At 39.9% G+C, this 19850-nt stretch overlaps 1 protein-coding gene across 32 annotated transcripts in view; it reads left to right on the top strand.

Moving 5' to 3' along the window:
- The window catches only part of SPIN4 (spindlin family member 4), a 287004-nt gene that overhangs the window by 155392 nt on the left and 111762 nt on the right, over positions 1-19850 (top strand). For 9 of the 32 annotated variants that reach the window (XR_012429747.1, XR_010584294.1, XR_012429743.1 and 6 more), the window contains one exon: positions 807-3224. The exons of 5 other annotated variants lie outside the window; for them this stretch is intronic. Coding sequence is in view for 6 of the 27 variants with exons in the window: in XM_074028831.1 (XP_073884932.1) it covers positions 8956-10218 (1263 nt within the window). In the remaining 21 variants the exon portion in view is untranslated. Of the gene's footprint in view, positions 1-806; positions 4317-8718; positions 10444-10597; positions 10977-19116; positions 19189-19850 lie in introns of those variants that run through there. 18 more of the 32 variants (XM_015443997.4, XM_015443993.4, XM_045383872.3 and 15 more) reach the window with 8 other exon arrangements.

Genomic DNA, 19850 nt, shown 5'->3' with positions numbered 1-19850 from the left:
TCAGGCCCAAAGGCCAGTTGCCAGGACAGGATTAGCAAATTGACTTCACTCATATGCTACCCCATAAAGAAAGTCTGATATCTCCTCACGATGGTAGATACCTTTTCAGGTGGATAGAAGCCTTTCTTACTACCTCTGAAAAGGCCTATACCTTCATCACACACATCATCCCTTGATTCAGCCTCCCCTCATCTGTACAATTGGATGATTGACCAGCATTTATCTCCCAAGTCACTCAACAGGTTTCTAAGGCTTTAAACATCATATAGGTTTTTCATAGTCTCCATCACCCCTAATCATTGGGTAAATTTGAACAGGCGAATGCCCTCTTAAAACAACAGTTAACAAAACTTTCCCTAGAGATCAAAATGAAAACTGAATATCACTTCTTCTCTTGGCCCTCATGTGCCTCAGGACCTTCCCCCAAAAACCTCTAAATCTAAGTCCTTTTGAACTTACATATGGACATTCTTTCATCCTACAGAACTTTGCCTTATAGGACACCTGGCCAGCGCTGCACCTCACTCAACACTTTGTCCAACAGTATGCTGACACTCACCTCCCCAAACCTGAGGATTCTTCCCAACTCACTTTCTTACACTTACAGCCAGGAGACTGCGTCTGGGTAGCAGACCTCTCCTCCCCTCTCCAACAAAATGGAAGGGTCTCTGTCAGGTTATATTCACCATCCCCGCTGCTGCAAAGTTAACATCCTTTCCCTATTGTATAAACCATTCCAAATTTAAAAAGGCACCCGACCCACTCTGAAGTCTCCTCACCCCAGAAATATTCTTCCTTTCCCACAGGACCAACCTCGCCGTGCCTAACAAGAATTCCAGAAGTCACCCGTCTGAAAGGCACTGGCCCATGACACTCTCCACTTCCAATCTTAAATCTTTTACTTCATACCTTGTCTCAGATCTCTCCTGGTACCCCTTCCCCACGCCCTTAGATAATCCATCTCAATTCCTCATGCTAATCGAGGAGCTATGGCTGCAAGGCACTTTCCAGGATTTCACACCTACACAAATCTCCTTTTTCTCCTTTTGCCTTCTCTGCTTATGGGATATTCTGAGTCCCCACCCCCAATCACTGACAGCTGGGCCCCCTTCGTCAGCCTCACACACCACCTGTTAAGTCAGTCACAATCTCCCCTCTCCTCTAACTGTTGGATTTGTCTTTCTACGCACACCCAGTGATTCACGGCTCTTCCGGCCAACCTACTTACATGGACACAGACCAACATAAGCTTACACATTTTTTACTCGGCCATACCATTCTTGGCTGATTCATCCCTGAAGCCAGTTCATAACCTGGAAACTCAACTGAACACCTTTCCTCCAAACTCAGCTCTCTCAGCATGGTTTCAGGTAGGGCTGTTGCCCTCCTTCACCTAATAGTTTCTGGACTAACATCCATACAAACCAACACAACGTCATCTGAATCACCAATATGGGGGTACCATTTCTACTCAAACTTCCTTCATATCCCCACCCACCTTATGTCTCAGCCGAACCTACCCTAATCCAGCCCACGCCACAATGGTGGGACAGGTTCCTCAGTCCCTATGTGGTCTTATTCTTACCATTGCACTCCCTGTAGACTATCAATTCTACACTCTAATTACAAAATCAGGTCCACCTCTGCCTGGCAGAAGGTGTTATGCTTTTCTGGCTCACTTACCATCCACACATCCCTGCACCTCACCACCGGATCCTCTCTTCTTTCCTACCATCCAATTCCCGGCTTCCCCCCGTCAACTCTGCTCTCTATGTCTCCAGTTTAAAGGTGCCCCCTGGAAAAAAAATTTAACAATTCCGTCACCTGCAACTGGTACCTTACAGCCACCACACCAGGGCAGCAATGGCTAACAGTTACAAAGACAATTTCTCTCTCCAAAACCAAACAGCCTTCATCAACTCCCCAGCCAAGGCTCCCTATCAGGCCCTTACAGGTGCCACTCTGACTGGCAGTTACTCAATTTGGCAGAACGAAACCTTTTCATGGCTACCTACCTTCACCTACAACTTCTGCCTCTCCACCCTGTCTCTTCTTTTTGTATGATACAAACTGATATCTTTGCCTACCAGGAAAAAGGAACTTGCACCCTGGTCTTTCAAGCTCCAACCATCAACATCCTACCCCCAAACAAAAGTATTCTAATTTCTTTAGAAGCCTCTATCTCCTTTTCACCCATAAGAGATAAATGGGCTCTACACCTCATCACCCTGCTAACAGGATTAGGCATCACTGCTGCACTCGGCACTGGAATAGCAGGCATAACCACCTCAATCACCTCATACCAAATGCTATTCACAACCCTTTCTAACACCCTAGAAGATATGCACACTTCCATTATCAGTCTCCAACAACAATTAGACTTCCTCGTGGGAGTCATCTTTCAAAACTGGAGAGCCCTGGACCTACTAACCGCTGAGAAAGGGGGTACCTGCATATACCTCCAGGAAGAACGCTGTTTCTGTGTTAATGAATCTGGCATTGTTCATATCGCAGTTCACAGGTTTCGTGACAGGGATGCAGAGCTTTGACGTCGTTGCTTACTCCTGGTGGCAGCAAGGGAGTTGCTTACTCCCTTCTAAGATGGATACCCTGGGTTGCCCCCTTCCTAGAACCCCTGATCTTCCTCTTCCTGTTACTAATGATTGGGTCATGCATATTTAACCTTGTATCCCGCTTCATTTCCCAAAGGCTGAATTGTTTTATTCAGGCAAGCATGCAAAAACACATTGATAATATCCTTCACCTTTGCTACGTCTAATACCAGAGCCTACAAGGAAGCCATTCGGAAGCTCCAGAACCCAGGCCCTAATCACGGCGCCCCTATCCAGCAGGAAGCAGCCAGATGATCAACGACGCCCTTTTTCCTTTTTATACTAAAGTAAGAAATAAGAATGTTAGCCCAAGCTGCAATATTTTGCAGACCCCCACCATTTTACAAACTGGTCAGAGTGGAAAATTCCACCAGGGCCTGAGCTGTGAGAAACATCCTGTCAGAGAGGTCCCAGGCCTAACCCCTGGCTGCACTAAATTCTTTCATTATCAGCAGCCAAACACACCGCCCCCACCCCATTTTCACAAAAATCCCAGACCTCTCCTGCCCGGACCTATAACTGGTCCAGCCTGTAAGTGGGAAGGGGGCTCTGGCACTAGCTGGTACCCCCTCTCCGCAGGTCTTTCTCCCAATAAATCTGTATTGCCATTGAGCTGCTTCTGTTCTGTTCTTTTCTCCCTTTCATTCTAACAGATCAAACTACTTTATTCAATTCTGACTGAGGTATAAATATTCCATTTTATGAAAATAATTATTTAATCCATTTTACTTTAGTTTTTGTCATTTTTTGCTGCCATAAACAGTATTCAATAAGCATTTTAGAATATATTTCTTTTTGCACCTGTGCAAAAGTTTTACTTCAATATAAATATCTTAAAGTAAAATTATTTTATTGAAGGACATACATTTGTGTTTTATCCCGTGGAACTTGAACAGGAAAAAAAGATCTTCAAAATATGGACTCCCAGGAATGTGAGTTTAGTACACCATAGTATAGTAGATCATACTGATTGTTACCAATAAACATAAAGGCAAGTGGAAAAATTTAAGATTTTCTACCTAGTACAAGGATGAAATACCAAAGTCTGCGTAAAAAATACACATAGTAGTCATAAATGATGAGAGATTATTATGACTGTTTTTCCAAAAGAGCCCCAAGGCCAAGCCTCTGGCTGTATAAAAGAAGCCTTTGAGATTCCCACCTTGTGGTGAAGTACCTAATCATGAAAGACTCTGTGGATGACTGATTGTCAGACCGTAAGCCTAAAAATCTATGAAAATAATGTTTCCCAAAAAGTTCACTAGTGTAGAGGACTACGTGCTCACAAAGGAGATGTTCAGATAAGTCCTGCTCTTGCAAACGAAGCAGGGCGTTCCCAGTAAGTCCTGCTCTTGCAAACGAAGCAGGGCGTTCCTTCCCTGTAAACAGGAAGGACAAAGGAGCCAGCTGCAAACAGCAGACCCTGGGGGCTTGTTTATGTGTAAACATCTTGAAAATCCAGAAAGTCAGGGAAAGGTCAGAAAAACAACAATGTGTCTTGTGACTTGGCAACATTCCACAAACGACTGTATAAAATAAAGCAGAGTGAGCCATTCGAGGTGGCCGCCATGTTTGTCTTGTCTTGTGTTGTCTTGTGTGTTCATTCCTTTGTTTAGGAAACATGCAGACCCCAACATCTGGTGCAGCGAGCAGGGTCCGTGGCTCCATGAGAGCAAGGAACTGGAGGGGGGACACCCCGGGCAGGTAAATAAAGAAAGGGGGACCCACGGGAAAATTATGGGGAATTCCACCTCTCTGGCCTCTGGATATTTGTGGTTACTCCAGGGATTGTTGATGTCTATAGGAGTAGAAGTTAGTTAAGGAACATAAGACTTTGAAGCGATTGTTTGCCCATGTTGAACAACATTGTTATTGGTTTCAACATCAAACCAAAGTGCAGTTAAATTGAAAGGAATGGTTACAAGTGGTTGAAGTCCTGCATCGAGCTCATCAGTGAGGGCAAACGATGCCTCTGACTTTGTGGACTTTCTGTAATTCCATTACTCAGGCATTAGAGTTACTTGAAACTGACTCAGAGCATGGCGATACTGCCACAGGAGGTGAGGCATCTGAAGCTTTAGAGAGGAATGATCCTAGAGAGGAACATATTTATGCCCTGGTTGTTGAGGACAAGGAATTGGAAAAAGAGCTAATGCCTCCTTCATCTGAAGGAAATTCTGATTTGCAGCGCATTTTAGAGATGTTACAACTGTTGTTAAAATTGCGAGGTACCTCTGCTCCTGTTTCTCCTATCTCTCCGCCATGAGCCTTCCCTGTTACCTTCCCTTTTGCTCCTTTGGAAAAGGATTTCCCTTTGCCTCCACCTCCAACCTCTTTGCCTATGTCAGGTCAGGTTTTCTCTGTGCCTCTTCCTCCTGTAGGAGAAAAGAAGGAATCGAAGGAAAAGGATGATTTTGAGGAATTAGATTTATTCCCAATAACATGGGCTGCTTTCGGCCCCAATGCTCAGTTCCCAAATGGTGGCCAGAATGTGACTTTTACAGACCTACAATTTAAATTTTTGAAAGAAATGAAAGCTGCAATTTCTAATTATGGACCTCAGTCGCTGTTTGTTCTTGGCCTTCTTGATTCCTTCTCTTTAGAACATATGATGATTCCTTTTGACTGGGAAACATTGGGACAGGCTGTCCTTGATCGTTCGCAATGGCTTCAATTAAAAAGTTGGTGCTGGGAGGAAGCAAGAGTACAAGCTAGAAAAAATGCTACCCGAAATCCCCCAGGACCTACTGAAGAGCAGCTTACGGGTTCGGGACAATACGCCACTCTTAATGCTCAGGCAGGCCTAGATGATATTGCTCTCACTCAGATTAAAGCCTTGTTTATAAAAGCGTAGACTAAGGTTGAAATAGCGGGTAAAACTTCCTTATCTTTTGTAAAGATCCTACTAGGAGCCACTGAGCCGTATCTAGATTTTGTAGTCCGTCTTCAAGATGCTGTATTAAAGACTGTAGGTTCAGGCCCTGCTGCTTAAATTCTTTTGGATACTCTGGCTTTTGAGAGTGCTAATCCCGAGTGCCAAAAATTGCTGCATCCTCTAAAAGCTAGTGGAACTGATTTAGATGAATACATTTGGGCTTGTGCAGATGTTGGAGGAGCTATTTACGATGCTCAATTGTTTGCTGGGGCACTTTCTAAGGCTTTAAAAGGCAATTCTAAACAAGGTATATGCTATCTATGTGGGAAACCCGGTCATTTTAAAAAGGAATGCCAAAAAAATTAGGCTCTTCTGCTCTAAAAGAAAAAAGGTTACCATCTGATATGTGTAAACGATGTGGCAAGGATCAACATTGGACCAATGAATGCCATTCAAAAACTGATAAAAGTGGGAACGTATTGTCACGCCTCTCGGGAAAGGGGAGCCGGGGCCCGCAGGCTTGGGGCCCCAACAACTACAATGCAGGCCTACACCAGTACCCAGTGAGCAGTGGGTTACAACATCAAGGAATGACCTCGAGTCCTCCTTAAAGACATCTTACCCTACCCCAGTTTCTCAGCTTTATGCTGCCACTAAGCAGAGTGCCGCTGCTGACCTAGCTATTGTCCAACCTTATACTTTATCTCCTAATGGAGGAATATATAAGTTGGCTACTGGAGTGTGTGGTCCTTTGCCAAAGGGACATGTAGGACTTTTACTAGGTCGAAGCAGCAGCGCTATGCGGGGGTTACTGGTGGTCCCAGGAATTATTGATCCTGATTTTACTGATAAAATCCTTATTATGGTACAAGTCTCACAATTTATGCGCCTAGAGGCAGGGGAATGTATTGCACAATTTTATTGCCTTTTTTTCCTTTCTTATCTAGAGATGTGTCGCGTCAAGGAGGTTTCGGTAGTACTGGGAAAACTGTTTTCTGGGAAACTTTAGTTTCTGATCAAAAACCTTTATGTTCATTGCAAATTAATGGGATACTTTTTGAGGGATTAGTCGACACAGGAGCGGATGTATCTATTATATGTTTGGCTCAATGGTCTGATCATTGGAAAAAGAAACAAGTATCGGTTACTCTATCCGGCCTAGGTACTGCTTCTATAGTCTACCAAAGTGTCAAGCCCCAGAGCTGTGTAGGACCTTGAAGGACAACAAGGAAAAGTGTTCTTTTATATTGTTCCCATTAATATTAACCTTTGGGGCCGTAATCTTTTACAATAATTTGGTGCCTTTTTAAGCATTCCTCATATTTCTTCAGCTGCCAAAAATATGATGTTCAAAATGGGCTACAATCCTTTAAACTCTTAGCCACTGTCCACAAGCCTCAAGCTTTACAATTAAAGTGGAAAACTACAACTCCTGTTTGGGTGGAACAGTGGCCATTATCTAAAGAAAAACTTAAGGCTTTAAAGAATTTAGTTAAGGAACAATTGGCCGAGGGGCATATTGAACCAAGTACTTCTGCATGGAATTCCCCTGTGTTTGTCTCGGAAAAAAAAAAAAAAAAGGCACTTATTAACTGATCTTAGAGCTGTAAATACTTGTATTCAACCTATGGGGACTTTATCCCCTGTAGCAGAAGAAGAATTGTCATTTGTAGAAAATAGAATTAGTGAAGCTCACCTTGATTATATTGCACCCAATCTTCCACTTTCGTTGTGTCTTTTTCATACTCCCCATTCGCCAACGGCTGTTTTACACCAAAATAATAATATTCTGGAGTGGCTATTTTTGGCTAATAAAGCCATTAAGAAAATTCACCCATACATTGATAAACTGGCTACATTAATTATTAAAGGATGACATCAAGCTCGTCAGTTGCTTGGTGCTGACCCTATAAAAATTATTACCCGATTATCTAATCAATACATTAAATCTCTGTTGGAAATTCATGAGGGTTGGCAAGTGGCTTGCACTGAGTATACTGGTTCTTTTTCTCAGCATTATCCTAGTAATAAATTATTTGCTTTTCTGCAACAATATTCTTTACTGCCATATAATCCTATCTGTTACACTCCAGTTAAAGGTCCCACCTTTTTTACTGATGCTTCAAGCAATGGAAAGGCTGGATACTGGACTTCAGACAATTCAAAAATTTCTCACTATCCATTTAAATCAGTACAACAAGGAGAACTTTTTGCCATTCTTATTGTTCTACAAGACTGGCCTCAAACCCCTTGTAAATATAGTTAGTGATTCCCAATATGCTGTATATGTAACTAAATATATTTCTCAGACTTCTTTATCATTATTTCCTCAAACTCCTTTACAAAAATTATTTTCTTTATTATTTGTAACTCTTACTTCCCACACTGCCCCCCTTTTTTATCACTCATATTCATTCTCATTCAGCTTTGCCAGGACCTTTATCTTTTGGCAATAGTGAGATTGATTCTTTACTTATTGGCAGTGTCCAAAGGGCTCAGGATGAGCACCAACTACATCATGCTAATAGTTTAGGATTACAACGGCGATTTTCTATAACACGCCAACAAGCCCGAGCTATTGTCAGAGCCTGCCCACCTTGTGCTCCTATTATTGCACCTTTTTTAAGTCCAAGTATTAATCCTCAACGCATTCAACAAAATCACATTTGGCAAATGGATGTAACTATGTTCCTTCCTTTGGTCGTTTAAAATATGTTCATCATACTATTGATATGTGGTCACATTTCCAGTGGGCTACGCCATTACCCTCTGAAAAGGCTGACTCTGTTATTACTCATTTACTTACTTGCTTTGCAGTTATGGGAGTCCCTGCTGAATTAAAAACTGATAATGCCCCTGCTTATTGCTCTCGCAAATTGGCTGCCTTCCTCTCTTTATACCATATTAATCATTCCACTGGTATTTCATTTAACAGTCAAGGTCAAGCAATTATTGAAAGAGCCAATGCTACCTTAAAATTACAACTTTTAAAACTAAAAGGAGGAGATGGGCACAATTCCCCAAAACATCAAATTCTGAAAGCCCTTTTTACTTTAAATTTTCTCAACCATTGGCTCCAATTACAGCAGTCTGCAGCGGTGAAACATTTTCAACAGCCTTTAGAAAAGACGCAAAACAGTAATCTGTGGGTGTATTATCCTTCATTACAAGGGAAATATTTAAAAGGAAAAGTTTTACAATGGGGCCGAGGCTGTGCTCTTGTCCGTACAGGTGCCCGAGACGAGTGGTTTCCATCTCGACGGTTGAAACAGTGCCATGGCGAAGAGGAGCCAATCCGAAGAGTTCCTGAAGGAATTCCAGGAGCTAAATCTGAGCGCTCAGAGAACATTCACCTTCGGAACTCGACGTGTGGAGCCCCTGACATGGGACAACTGAAAAAGTTAAGAAGCTGAAGGGGTTGTTCAACAAGCTGGGCAGCCCAAAACCCCACTGACTTTATTCCTGGCTATGCTGGCCGTAGTAAATTGTCAGGTAACGGCTGGAGAATTTACATACTGGGCTTATATTCCTTTTCCAACCTTATATCAAAGTGTGGCCTGGGGAGACAGAGAAGTCCCAGTATTTACTAATGATACTGCTTGGATGCCATTGCCTTTTTTAAACCAGGATCCTGAATTAAACACTGGCACAGTAAATAGTTCATATCAATTTGGGGTTGAAGGGTTACCTATATGTCTTGGGGGTAGTCCACATTGTCTGCATTTTTCTCATGAGGCTTGGGCTGTTCGCTATAACCATAGTCATATCTCTGCCTTTACAATGATTATTGTGGCTCAAAGTTTTAAGTATAATCATACTGCAGTACTTAATGAAACTCTGCCAAGTACATTATCTTTATGCCCCATGCCCGATGTGTCCGGAGGTGTTTCCCAACTAGAGTGGACTAGATGTAGAGGTGGTGGGCCACGATTGTTGTTAGAAGTAAAAGGGAAGAGTCGTAAATACCTTGTTGCAGATTGGAGTGTACATGGAGATTTTCAGACTAAATTCAGCCATGTCAACCTGCGTTGGCATAAAGGTAATCACAGCATCGCTGCAGATGGCAATGAAACTATTATTTGGCATGATGGTGGTTTATCACCCCCTATGCCGCATTTGGCTAATACCTCACAAATACAAAGTCATATTTGGAAGTTGCTAACTGCTGGTAAACCAATGTTCACTTTCACAGGAAACATGTCCTTAAATCTTACTACTAATATTGCTAACCCTTTCCATATATCTTTGCATCAAAATAGTTCTAGATATGTTATTGCATGTGTAAGAAAACCTTATTTGTTGTTAACAGGAATTTTTAAATGGGATAATTATACAGGGGTAGTTAACTGTACAAACAATTGTATATTCTTAAGTTGTATAAATACTACTTGGTGGAATAATAATTGGAATGAGTCTCATTCCGATTTATATATACTAACAGCCAGAAAAGAAACCTGGCTACCTGTAAACTTAACACGTACTTGGAGTGAATCTGCTGGGGTTACTCAAATTTACAAGGTTATGCAAGATCTTGTCCACCACAGTCGGAGGATGGTTGGAATCCTCATGACCGTGGTGATAGGACTTGTAGTGATTGCTTCCACCGCCACTGTTGCTGGACTAGCTCTACCCCAGAGTGTACAAAATGCAGAATTTGTACAAAAATGGCATGAACAATCTCATTTGTTGTGGCAACAACAACGAGACATAGATGCTCATCTGACTGAATGAGTAGATAACTTGGAACAAGTGGTTTCTTGGATAGGAGATCAGCTAACAGTGTTGAATACTTGAGCTTTGTTGAAATGTTATTGGAATACTACCCAATTTTGTATTACTCCTGTTCCTTTTAACAGCACTGTACATAATTGGACTGAGATAAAGAGGCTTTTAATTGGTCATAATAATCTTTCCCTAGAAATACACGAATTAACACAGAACATTTCTGAAACATTTCGCAATCAGTTACCGTTCCTGACTGGTGCAGATTTGATGACTGGTATTGCACGAAGTTTGATGTCTTTGAACCCTATGAGCCCTGTAAAAACTTTGCTGACTTCTGTTTCTAGTAATGTATTGATTGTTGTTCTTGCCTTTGTCATTTTCACAGTCTGCTGTAGACGGTGCCAAAGGGCGAACACCGAATCCCAGCGAGCCCAACATGTAATGATGGTTTTAAAAGAAATTCAAACTTGTAAATAAGGAAAGGGGAAATGTAGAGGACTACGTGCTCGCAAACGAGACGTTCTGATAAGTCCTGCTCTTGCAAACGAAGCAGGGCGTTCCTTCCCTGTAAACAGGAAGGACAAAGGAGCCAGCTGCAAACAGCAGACCCTGGGGGCTTGTTTATGTGTAAACATCTTGAAAATCCAGAAAGGGAAAGGTCAGAAAAACAACAATGTGTCTTGTGACTTGGCAACATTCCACAAACAACTGTATAAAATAAAGCAGAGTGCACCATTCGAGGTGGCCGCCATGTTTGTCTTGTCTTGTGTTGTCTTGTGTGTTCATTCCTTTGTTTAGGAAACATGCGGACCCCAACACACTAGGCTAGAAAAAAAAGACAGTTATAAAATTTTGCCTAGGCCAGGCGCGGTGGCTCACACCTGTAATCCCAGCACTTTGGGAGGCCAAGGCAGGCAGATCACAAGGTCAGGAGATCGAAACCATCCTGGCAAACACGGTGAAACCCTGTTTCTACTAAAAATACAAAAAAAAAAAAAAAATTAGCCAGGCGTGGTGGCGGGCACCCGTAGTCCCAGCTACTGGAGAGGCTGAGGCAGGAGAATGGGGTGACCCTGGGAGGGGGAGGTTGCAGTGAGCCGAGATCGCGTCACTGCACTCCAGCCTGGGTGACAAAGCCAGACTCCGTCTCTCAAAATAAAAATAAAAATAAAATTTTGACTGATACTGGCCCCAGTGATGACGTTTTTTTCTTTTTTTTTTTTTTAGCTTCTTTTGCACTTACGGTTAGCAAGAAGACACACATTTTAGCACCTACTTGTTATTTTCTATGTTTCTCTTTTGTCTTTAACTTACTTGATAATAGAGTTCCTTTGCATTCTCACACAGCAATTATTATAATACTTACATATTGTATGCACTCAATAAATATTTGTGTCTAATTGTTTAAAACCTATCAATGAGCTCCCATCACTGTCAGAATAAATTCCGAATTCTAAAATTCTAGCCAAGGCCTTTCATTATCTGATTAAGAGGTACTTATCTAGTCTCACTTCTCAAAACAATCCTTAACTACTTCAATTCCTGGAAATCCCCATGGTCTTACCACATTTGGTCTTAGGGATCTTGAAACATGGTGCTCTTTCTGCCTGAACGATTTTCCTTCATTTCCCATTTACTCACAGGTTAGATGTCATTTCTTAAGGTAAGCCTTTTCTTATCCATTGGAATATGATAAATGTCCCTTTCATGTGTTTGCATAGCACTGTATACTCACATTTGTATTGTAATTGCCTATTGACTTATGTCAATCATTGAATACATGAAAGCCTCTTAAAGGCAAAGACTAAATATTCCCATTGCAGATGGCATATCAGAGTTTATGTTCAAAAAAATTATATCTTTTTTGTAATTAAAAATTTATGAAAATAATTACATCATCGTATGGTGGAGTCTGCAATCAAGCCTTCCTGTTCCCACAAAGAGCAACAATTTGTTGTGAATAAAACTAAATGAAAGAGCTTAGGGGTCCACTTAGGAGCCTCTGAAATACAGTGAAGAAAACACACACACACACACACACAGAAAAAGAACCACACAAAAAGTATAAAAAGAATCATTTTACCTGCATTAACCCATTCCTCAAGCTGGCACTTCTCAGCATGGAGTGGGACCTCTCTGGCATGCCTGCCCACCTTGCACGGAAAATAAGAGGAGGATATACAACCAGCTTCCTCAGGCTTTTGGAATGTTGCCCAAATGACCAGCTTTAGTTTCACTCTACACAGATCAGTGGGAGAACTAGTATGGCTGAGACACCTGGAGATGGCAGAGAAAAAGAAGGGGACAGGCTCAATCAGTATCAGCCATGTGAATAGTCTCAGAGCAAACCCTAGTGGTCTGCTCAGCACAGGATTCTAGCAGACATCTCCACTGAGGACCTCAACAACCCTCCTGGTGGATGTGTAGCCCCTGCAGAACTACTCCATTGCCCAGAACTACTGCATGTTCTTGATTACTAACATCATTGACTCGCTCTACAGAGGAGCCTAGTGGCTTTCACCACTGAAGAAAACTGCCAACAAGAAAGCAGAAAACCCTCTGTAGTTTTTGCCACCAAAGGCCCTGCAGTATTTTTTCTTCACAATCTCCATGTACCTTAGACACTCCCTATTCCTGGAGTCACCCAGAGTCACAGCTGCTGCTGCTGCAGACACCTGGGCCCAGGGACTCATCAAGCAACACTGACAGTCACCAGATACCTGACCAGATGATGTTCTCTCGCTCTCTCTCTTTCTTTCTCTTCCCTCTTCTCCCCTCTGTAGAACCACCTGAGCTGCTCTCACAATAGTTAACCCAACTAGGTGACTCACTACAGCATCCATTAGCATTTTCCAGGAGACTAAACCATGACTTCCTTTGTGGAGTCACCCCAGCTGCTGCCTCTGCAGGTGCTTTGTCCCAGAGACCCAGTGCAGCTACTGTGCTTGTGCCCACAAATAGTCCCAGGACCCCTGCTGAAGGCTCTAGTCCCACCATTTTGCACACCCAAGACTGGCCACTGAAGCTGGGCTGTTGCACACTGCCAGCCCAGCCCCACAGTTGGGCTTGAACAAGCACCTTGCCATGCCTCTTGTCTCCTGCCTCCAAAATACTACCTACACACACAGCTGGCTCCTGCAGCTGCACATTTGCGCACACTTACAGCTTATTCCTGAAGCTGCCCATGCATACACAGATGACTTCATCTTACTGCTGAACCTCAGATGGCCATACAATCATTCATGTGTAAACTGACAGCAAGCACTGCCACATGTGCACTCTTACTCAGCCTCAACTCATACCTCTGAACCCAGCCCTCACCACTAGGTGGCCTGTGCTGGAACACTCATGATTACAACTAACTTCTGCCCTGAAACACATCATTGGCTACAGCCTTCAGGATTGCCAGCCCTAGAGCCTGGTTATTGGGCAGAGAGCCACAGATGAGTTTACTGACACCCCTCACAGACACTGAAGATCTCCCACAGGTCTTGCCAACAAGGATCATTCAAGTGACAATACTAAGGTCTGATATAAGTATAGCTAATCCTGTTATAAGATGTTTTACATCACCTTTGTGGTAGCTACAAAGCAAAAATGTATATTAGACATACAAAAGAAAAAGATAAAGGAATTAAAGCATAATATTACAGAAAACCATCAAATCACAAAGGAAGACATTAAGAGAGGAAATAGGAAACAGAGGATCTACAAAACAGCCAGAAAAGAATAGAATGTCAGCAGTAAGTTCTTACTATCAATAGTTACCTTGAATATAAATAAATTTTCCCATGGCCTGAATGGATTAAACAATAAAACGCTCAATTATATGTTGCTTACAAGAGGTTTAAGGGCACACACAGACTGCAAGTTAAGTGATGAAAAAATCCATGGACTTTGAAACCAAAGAGAGTAGTGATAGCTACTTATATCAGACAAAATATGCTTTAAGTAAAAAACTGTAAAAATGTAAAAAGGTCAGTATAAATAAAAAGTCAATCAAGGTGATGTAACAACTTTTAATATAGATGCAACCGATTTCACAGCACATAAATATGTAAAGCAAATATTAGTAGATCTGAAGGGAGAGAGAAATTGCAACACAATAATCGTAGGATAGTTGAATACCACACTTGTAACAATAGGTAGATTACTGAAACACAAAACGAAAAAGGAGCCACTGTACTTGAACTGTTTTAGACCAAATGGACTTAGCAGTCATGTACAGAATGTTGACAAAATTTTACATCTTTTCATAATAAGACTTCTCAACAAATTAGGTACAGAATGAATGTAACTCAACACAATAAAAGCCATATATGACAACCCACAGCTAACATCATACCCAATAATGAAAAGTTGAGTTTTTCTTAAAATCAGGAACAGGACAAGGAAGTCTAATCAGCACTTCTACAGTACTTCTATTTACAATAGTACTTGAAGTACTAGCCAGAGCAGTTAGGCAAAATAAATGAATAAAAGGCATCAAAATTGGTAAGGACAAAGGTAAATTTTCCTTGTTTGCTGATGACATGATTATATAGAGAGAAAATCCTAAAGGCTCCATCAAAAATCTATTGGAAATAATAAACAGATTGTGTAAATTTACAGGATACAAAATCAGCATGCAAAATCTGTAGCTTTTTTTTTTATTTTTTGAGCCTGGAGTCTCACTCTGTTGCCAGGCTGGAATGCAGTGGCAGGATCTCAGCTCACTGCAACCTCCACCTCCCAGGTTCAAGGGATTCTACTGCCTTAGCCTCCCGAGTAGCTGGGACTATAGGCACGCACCACCACACCCAGCTAATTTTTGTATTTTTAGTAGAGATGGGGTTTCACCATGTTAGCCAAGATGGTCTCGATCTCTTGACCTCATGAACTGCCTGCATCTGTCTCCCAAAGTGCTCAGATTACAGGTGTGAGCCACCACACCTGACCTGTAGCATTTTCGTACAGTGATGATTAACAATCTGAAAAGGAAGTTAAGAATACAATTCTAAGCCAGGTGCGGTGGCTCACACCTGTAATTCCAGCACTTTGGCAGGCCAAGGTGGGCCGGTCATCTGAGGTCAGGAGCTCAAGACCAGCCTAGTCATCATGGAGAAACCCCGTCTCTACCAAAAATACAAAATTAGCGGGCATGGTGGTGCATGCCTGTAATCCCAGCTACTCCAGAGGCAGAGGTTGTGGTGAGCCAAGATCACACCATTGAACTCCAGCCTGGGCAACAAGAGCGAAACTCCATCTCAAGGGGGGAAAAAAAAAAAAGAATACAATACCATTTACATTAACATAAAAATAAAATAATTAGGAATAAATTTTACAAAAGCTGTGAAATATTTGTATACTCAAAACTATAAAACACTGATGAATAAAATTGGAGAAGGAAATCTATATAAAATGAGAATGACATGAGACATTTTCAAACAAACAAAACCAAGAAAGAGCCACTAGAGGTGCCCTACAAGAAATGCTAAACAGAATTCTTCAGGTTCTAATTAAAAGATGCTAGACAGTAACTAAAATATATATGAGGATATAGCTTTTGTAAAGGCAAATACTTGGGCAAATGTGCATGTACAAACACATATATAACATATACATTATATTCATAATCTATATATAGGATATATAACTAATATCCATTTATCTATGTAGTATTGTAATTTTGGGTTGGACCCCACTTTTTTGGTATAAATTTAAAAGAAACATGCAGAAAATTATTAATGCATTGATAGGTACACTATAAATAAGGATGTAATTTGTTGACATCTAAAACATAAACCAGGAAGAGTAAGGAGCTGTAAAAGAGAAGAGTTTTTGTATATAATTAGTTTATATTAATTTAAGAGGATTGTTATAACATTAAGATATTATATGTAATCCCTATGACAAACATAAATATATACACAGAATATTTATTAAAAATTAAAAAGGAATCAAAAGACATCACTACAAAATTTTATTAACACAAAAGAAGGCTGCAATAGAAAATTAAGCAAAAAGTATAAGACATACAAGAAACAAATAGCAAATTAACACTTCTTTAAATGTCAAATGATTCAACTCTCTAATAAAAATTTAAACTCATGACACTTTTGAGAGAATTAATTCTGGAATAACAAGTTTCAATAAAAAAAGAAATTTATGAAATGTCAGAATAATTCAAAATGATATTTAAAAGCTCAGTGAGATACAAGAGAAGACGTATTAACAATACAAAAAATTGAAAATCAATTCAGGATATGAATGCAAAATTCAACAAAGGGATAAATATTATAAATTTAAAAATAAGTAAACAGAAACCCTGGAATTAAAGAGTTCAGTAAATGCAAAATATACATTTGATGGCTTCAAAATTAGACTAAATCAACCAGAAGAATGAATTACAGAACCTGAAGACAGATCTTTTGAAATTACACGCACACACACAAAAAAACAAATAAAAATAATTTTAAAAAAGCATATTTGACATATGGAGTACCATCAAGTAATCAAATATTCAAATTTTGAGTGTTCCACAGGTGAAGAGAAAGGCAAAGGCATAGAAAGTCTGTTTAACAAAATAATACCTCAAAACTTCTTAAGTCTAGAAAGAGATTTATACATCCATATATAGGAAGCTCAGAGATCCCCAAATAGATATACCTCAAAAAGTTTTTTTCCAAGTCACATTATAGTCAAACTGTCAAAAGTCAAAGATAGAGATTTCTAAAAACAGCAACATAAATGCATCTACTCACATATAAAGGAATCCTCATCAGATACACTGTAAATTTTTCAGGAGAAACCCATGCAGGTCAAGAGCAAATGAGATGGCATATTTAAAGTGCTGAAAGAAAAAGAAAAAATAAAATCTTCTAGTCAAGAATAGTAGGCTCATAAACCTTCACAAATTCAGAAGAAATAAATTACTTCCAAGACAAGCAAAAATTAAGGGAATTCATTACCACTACACTGGCCCTACATGAAATGCTTAATGAAATCCCACACCTGGCAGCAAAAGGGTATCTATCATCATGAAAACACACTGAAGTATAAAACACACTGGTAGAGCACATGCAAATAAAGAAGAGGAAGGACTCAAATGTTAGCACTTACCAAAAACTACCAAACCAAAATCATAAACAACAAGAGAGAAACTAAGAGAAAAAGACATTCAAAAGAACAAAACAATTAACAAAATGACAAGAATAAGTCCCCCTATATCAATAATAACCTTGAATTTAAATTGATTTAATTTTAGTTAAAAGATATATATTGGCTGAATATATATATATATATACCAACTATATGATACTTATAGGAAAGGCACTTCACCTGTAAAAACACATATAGACTGAAAGTACAGGAATTAAAAATAAATTCCACACAAATGGAAGCCAAAAGGATGCAGTAGTAGCTATCTTCATGTTAAATAAAGCAGACTTTAAGTCAAAATAGTAAAAAGAGACAAAGAAAGTCTTTATACAATTTTGCAAGAGTATATAACAATTATATATATATATATATATGTACCTAACACTAGAGCAGCAAGATACATAAAGCAGATATTACTATATCTAAGCAGAGATAGAGACTCAAATAGTAGTCAGAGACTTTACCACCCCACTCTCAGCATTAGACATATTAGACAGAAAATTAACAAAATGCTTTGCATTCAAAGTACACTTTAGGCCAAGTAGACCTAACTGACATTTAGAGAATATTATATTCAATGGCAGCACCTGTTGCTGTTTATTTTGACACATGGAACATTCTCCAAGATAGAACATATATTAGGCCAAAAAACATGTCTCAACAAATTTTTAAATTCAGTCATAAAAGGTATCTTTACAGATGACAATGAATTAAAACTAGAAATCAATTACAACAAGAACTTTGGAAATTAAACACTATACTCCTGAATGACTATTGGGTCAATGAACAAACTAAGAGAGAAATCAAAAAGATGTTTGAAACAAATAACAATGCAAATACAACATACGAAACCTAAGGGATACAGAAAAACCAGTGCTAAGAGAAAAGCTTATAGCAAGAAATGCCTACTTCATAAAAATTGAATAATTTCAAATAATTTAATCATGTAACTCAAGGAGCTAGAAAAGAAAGAACAGACCCAACCCCAAATTAGTAGAAGGAAAGAAAAAATCAGAGCAGACTAATTGAAGGTAGAAACTAAAAATACAATATAAAGATTCAATGAAATGAATAGCTGCTTTTTTGGAAAAAAAAATAATAAATCAAATTGACAAATCACTACCTACACCAACCAAGAAAGAGAAAATCCCCAAATAAAACCAGAAATCACAATTGATGTCACAACATATGAAATATCATCAGTGTAAACAAAAATAAAATTGTAAACTCCCCCTCCCAACCATCTAAATGGTCTTCGTCCTTGGCTAGGGCACTCTACCATGAAACACTGGTTCAGGCCATGACAGGAAGTGGGGGTCAGACCTGTTTCATTATACCTCTCCATCATTAATATCAACACAGATCTTAAGTCTGATAAGTAACATTTACAATCTATTCTCTCTGAAGCCTGCTAGCTGGAGGCTTTATCTGCAGGCTAAAATTTTGGTCTCTACAATATCTTATTGCAATCCAGACTTTCCTTTCTATTGATAATTCTTTCAACCAATGGCTAATTAGAAAAAGTTTAAATACACCTATAACATGGAAGTCCCCACTTTTAGTTGTCCTGCCTTTCTGGACCTAACCAATAAATACATACCAATAAATACATTCTTAAATGTATTTGATTAAAGTTTCATGTCTCCCTAAAATGTATAAAATCAAGCTGCACCCCAACTGCCTTAGGCACACGTTCTCAGGATCTCCTAAAGACTGTATCATGGGTCATTTAAAACAGAATAAATCTGTTTAAATGTTTTACAGAATTTGGCTCTTTTCGTCAGCACTGGAGACTGTTATGAACAACTACGTAATAACAAACAGAAAAACAGAAAATGTGTAAATTCCTGGAGAGATACAATCCACAAGACTGAATGAGGAAAAAATAGAAAATGTGAACAGACAAATGGTGAGTCACAAGTTTGAATCAGTATTAGAAAGACTTTCAACAAAGAAAAGCCCTGGACTGTATGGCTTTGATGCCAAATTCTACCACACTCATAAAAAATAAATGGTCAGGCATGGTGACTCATGCCTGTAATACTAACACTTTGAGAGGCTGAGGCGAGTGGATCACTTGAGGTCAGGAGTTCGAGATCAGCCTGGCCAACGTGTCGAAACCCAGTCTCTACTAAAAAAAAAAGAAAAGAAAAGAAAAGAAAAAAAGTACAAAAATTAGCCAGGCATGGTGGTGGGCACCTGCAATCCCAGCTACTCAGGACGCTCACTTGAGCCCGGGAGGCGGAGGTTGCAGTGGGCCGAGATCATGCCACTGCACTCCAGCCTGGGTGACAAGAGCACAAGAGGGAGACTCCATCAAAAAAAAAAAAAAAAAACTAACATCAATTTCACCAATTTTCCTCAAATTATTAAAAAATGTTAAATATTGGCCAGGCTCAGTGGCTCACAACTGTAATCCCAGCATTTTGGGAGGCCAAGGCAGGCGGTTCATGAGGTCAGGAGATCGAGACCATCCTGGCTAACATGGTGAAACCCCA

The sequence above is a fragment of the Macaca fascicularis genome, chromosome X, assembly GCF_037993035.2.
Source record: "Macaca fascicularis isolate 582-1 chromosome X, T2T-MFA8v1.1".
NCBI lineage: Eukaryota > Metazoa > Chordata > Mammalia > Primates > Cercopithecidae > Macaca > Macaca fascicularis.
The sequence above is the reverse complement of the archived record's forward strand: the minus strand, read 5'-3'. Positions and strand labels throughout refer to the sequence as shown.